Genomic DNA, 4,353 nt, shown 5'->3' on the forward strand with positions numbered 1-4,353 from the left:
AAGATGGAGGCATAGATAAGAAGTTAATGAACCAACCTACTCAGACCAGCTTGACGAGTCAGGCTTATGCGCGGGAGCCTTAAAGACTACACAGCTTAAGTGACTATTCCTCAGACCACTGGAAGACCATTCTGCATGCTAATCGAGCGTGCACAATCACTATGCAGATATTTTAATTAGTTATGAGAAATGTAGTGTATATGTAAACTTTTTACTGAAAATGTAATACATATATAAACTTTGTCATGAATATGTATGTGTAAGGCACATATAAGCTACTGGCAACCACTAATGCCTTGAGCATGCAATTTATGAAATGATACATGTATGCTCCTGTGAGAAATCATGTGTGGGAAGTAATTTGTTAAAGCACTAGGGTATAGAAACATGGCTAAATTCTTGAAATAAGTTTTATAAGATGTGGTGCTTTGGAACATAACAGGTTGAGAATCTTACCAAATAGTCAGTAAAACCCTAATTGGTAATGGGGTACAATGGGAAGCGAAAGAATTCACATTGTATATAGAAAAGAAAAAAAAGGGGGGGGGGAATTCAGATGGAGTTGGTAACTTCTAGAGTATCTGTGAAGGTTGTATATCCATCAAAGCCTGGAAGATTTCTACATTCACAGACAGAGGTAAATCTTAAAAACAGAAAGGAGGGTGTTTCAAAGCTAATATAAGCAGAACATCCTTGAAGACTAGGAACTAATGAGCTAACACAGCTGCAAGAAACCGACTTAAATCATGACTAGTTACACAGAGACAATAAAGGTGAAAAGTTTACAGTGATGAAGACAATGAGCCTTCATCTTCATGACCCTCAACGACCACCCCAGAATTTTAGTGTGTATGCGACAATGGGCGGAAACTTATGTTAAAGATCTCCCTGGAAAACTGTTGAATATGTAAATAACTTAGTAAAAAATGTATTGCTACGATAATGAATGTTACTATAAATAAACCTCAACCTATTAGCAGGCGTGCTTTTCAGGCATTCCACTTCCTGAATGCACCCAGCATGCTGCTAATAAACCTTTGCTTCACAGAATTTATCTGTCTCTATATTTGCATTTTGTGAGTGCGTTTCCCACAACTTGGGGCTCGTCTGGGATCTGAAGTCCGCAGCTCGGCTAGGAGGGAGCAACCCGACTGGAAGGTGTGCCCTGCCCATTTGGCGGTCCAGATGCTTGAACCCTTTCTGGCGGCTGGTTGCGACAGAAGACCCAGGACTGATGATGTGAACCAAAGGGAAGGTACTGGGTTGGTACCTGAGGCCAATTCCGGGGGTTCATCCGTGGCAACTGTTAAAACCCATGCACAGGACCCAGTAAGAAAAGAGACCGTTAAGTATTACCGGGCGGTTAAGTGTGAATGGAAGTGTGCGTGTGAGAGATTGAGACTTGCAGGAACAGCACAAAGCGAGTGAGGAGTCCTTTTAACCGCAGTTTCATATCTCCACAAGGGGAATGGCCGGTGACCGGACTAAGCGAATGTGGAATTTGAATGTGAGTGGAGAGGGGAGAGAGTGGAGTTTGTGAACTCTAAGCAGCCTCCTGAAGGTACTGGGGTCTGGAAGTATTTGAGACTCCAGGGTTGGGGAGATCGAGTCACTACCTGAAGTAAAATAGCCTCCTGTAGTTACTGTAGTTTCTCACACTCCCAGCACTGAATTAAAGAATGTCTTGCTTTCTAACTCCTACAAATTGGTCTTAGAAAGTTATTGATCTGATATTTCTGTAACAATTCCCAGAATGTACCATAAGGAGTTGGATAAGTATACATAAGATAAACCCAACAAGTACACGTCTTAGATAAATGTTATTAATTCTGGTATAAACCAAGTCTCATCCCAGTGTTATTTAGAAAATTCCATAATTTTTGTGCAGTGAAATTACAGTTACTGTCCAATTGTTCTCCCATTCCCAACAGTTATCTTACCACAAGAAAGAGAAGTTACCATCCACTGACCCTTGAAGAAGGTAGGTTTTTAGGTCATCTGGGGGAGTTGGCAGAGCTGAATATGGTCCTCTCAGATTTTGCTCAAAATATGTTTTTAATTATGTGAGATGTTACCTGAGGTATTCACAATACTGGTAAAATCTATACTTATAAGGCCAAATTGAATTATATTTCTTGCATACTCAAGTAACACTATACAAACACATTGGTCTGTGTGACTCCAAATATGCACAGAACCGTGGATTAACTCCCATGCTAAGTCTGAGGGTTCCTCTCCTCAAGTCTCACCAGGAGCAGTGAGAAGGACTAAGAAATAAACTTTCAGTACAACATTTTACAATAATACAAACAACTTCCACATAGTCAAGGTTACCATATATCCTAAGTAGTTTTCTTTTTCCTATTACTGGATAAAAAATAAACAGAATAACATAGGTAAAGGTCAAAACAGTGGGACAGTCTACCTAGTGTGGATTTGGTGGTTTACTAGGCAGTCTGGGCAGCCCGAGCCCCAAACCACAGCTTTTAGTTTTTCCCTTCGCAAAGAGATGGAAGGGTTAAGGTTTCACTTCCCGACTTGGGGCAGAGAGGTGCTGCCGAACTCTCGTTGTACTCTCGATTTCTCCCCCTAGCTCGGTGCCGCCCTTGAGGTGCCCCTAACGCCGATGCCTTCCGCCCCAGCCCCAGCCTGCTCAGCTCCACACCACCGCTCGTCCCGCCCGGCCGCGGGTGGACTTTGAGTACCGGGGAAGGTCTCATCGGGGCGGGGCCTACGGAGAGCTCTCCGGAACCCCCCGCTCCCGCCCACCCCATTTCGTGTCCGTGAGTACTCGCGCTGTGCGGCGCTGCTATCCTGGGCAGCGTGTGCACGGCGCTCCGGTTTTGTTCCCTGAGGATCTGCATGTGTATGTTTAAAGCAACGGGCATTCCCCGGATGAGGAGTCTAAGGTGGCTGGTGTCCACCGGCCCGTCCCCAGGACAAGGACCGACACACAACTGAATTCTTGACTGGAGTGGGAGAGTGAGTCAGAGCATATGATAACAAGTTCAATTTCTCTTGTAATCGCTTGCTCTTTTTCCTTTTAGAATCTAATTCAGCTCTCAATAACATATTTTCAACTTTGAATTGTTCAGTTACTCTTCGTTCTGCCTCTGAAGAAGCTTTAGCAACCTCAGCTTCAGTTTCTGATGTACTTAGCTTTGTCACTTCAGCGAGATCGGCTGTACCCATTGTTTTTGCCGTCTCGAATTTCAGTGGATTTATGTGAGCCCAGGTTACTCCAAAAGCAGTGCACAGCATACAATTACCTTCACTACCCATCACTTCAAGTTTAATTAAGAGCTGGCTACCTGACTCCTCAATTTTAACTGTGTTCAGACTCACCTGCTGAGGAGTCCGAGTCGCTGTTTTCCCATTGATACCTCAATGGGGCACACAATACTGTCTCTTTCTCGCCAGAATTTACATCCATATATTCTACACCATAAGGGAATGTGTTTTATCTAATTGTTTCATTATTATAATTTCCCACTTCGAAGCTCTCGACAAAGCAGCGTAAAAAACCTTTCACTACATCTTTAAGGGATGTTCCCCCTTCCGCTTGTCGGGTCTGACATTGTAATGCCACCAAGACATCTCCTAAAATCCCACAGACCAACGTTTTTACATTTTCAAAGTTTAAATTGTTTACTTTTTATAGGTCCAAATTACTTGCATTATAAACGAAACGCTTAATTTAGCCCGAAAGGATTTGCAAAACTTTAGTCGCTCTACTCCGCCCCCGAGAAGGGACGCAACAATCCCTACCACCCTCCTCCACCCGAACGCCACCTCCACGAGAGCGCAGCACAACGCTCCGCCCGCAGGCTGGGGCTGAAAAGGAAAATACAGGCCTCCCGGCCATACAAAGTAAAATCCCCGTCCTCTAACATACCAAACTTGTCCTCCTTCCGCTGAAAAACTGCACGCTGCTCCTCTGCTGCCCGCTCAGCGTTTCAGCTCCTCGTCGAGACTGTGGGTGGCTCTGAAAAGAGCCTTTGGGTTTCGTTTCTGTGCTCGGGATGCTTCTCCAGGCCCAATTTATTTGCTCTTAGCTTTGTGGCTGTCGGTCTTCTTAGGCAGCAGCACGGCCTGGATGTTGGGCAGCACACCGCCCTGCGCGATCGTCACCTTGCCCAGCAGCTTGTTGAGCTCCTCGTCGTTGCGGATGGCCAGCTGCAGGTGGCGGGGGATGATGCGCGTCTTCTTGTTGTCGCGGGCCGCGTTGCCCGCCAGCTCCAGGATCTCGGCCGTCAGGTACTCCAGCACGGCCGCCAGGTACACCGGGGCGCCGGCGCCCACCCGCTCCGCGTAGTTGCCCCTGCGGAGCAGCCGGCGCACGCGGCCCACGGG

The 4,353-nt window shown here is 46.0% G+C and overlaps 1 protein-coding gene across 1 annotated transcript; it reads right to left on the bottom strand.

The window, feature by feature from the left end:
* Window positions 1–4,041: 4,041 nt before the first annotated feature.
* On the bottom strand, window positions 4,042–4,353 carry LOC104540441 (histone H2A-like; the record flags this gene model as incomplete). Its single annotated transcript, XM_010184250.1, has 1 exon — window positions 4,042–4,353. A coding segment is annotated over one exon (312 nt), but the record flags the coding sequence as incomplete, so codon positions are not given.

Source organism: Mesitornis unicolor, unplaced genomic scaffold, assembly GCF_000695765.1.
Source record: "Mesitornis unicolor isolate BGI_N332 unplaced genomic scaffold, ASM69576v1 scaffold20775, whole genome shotgun sequence".
NCBI lineage: Eukaryota > Metazoa > Chordata > Aves > Mesitornithiformes > Mesitornithidae > Mesitornis > Mesitornis unicolor.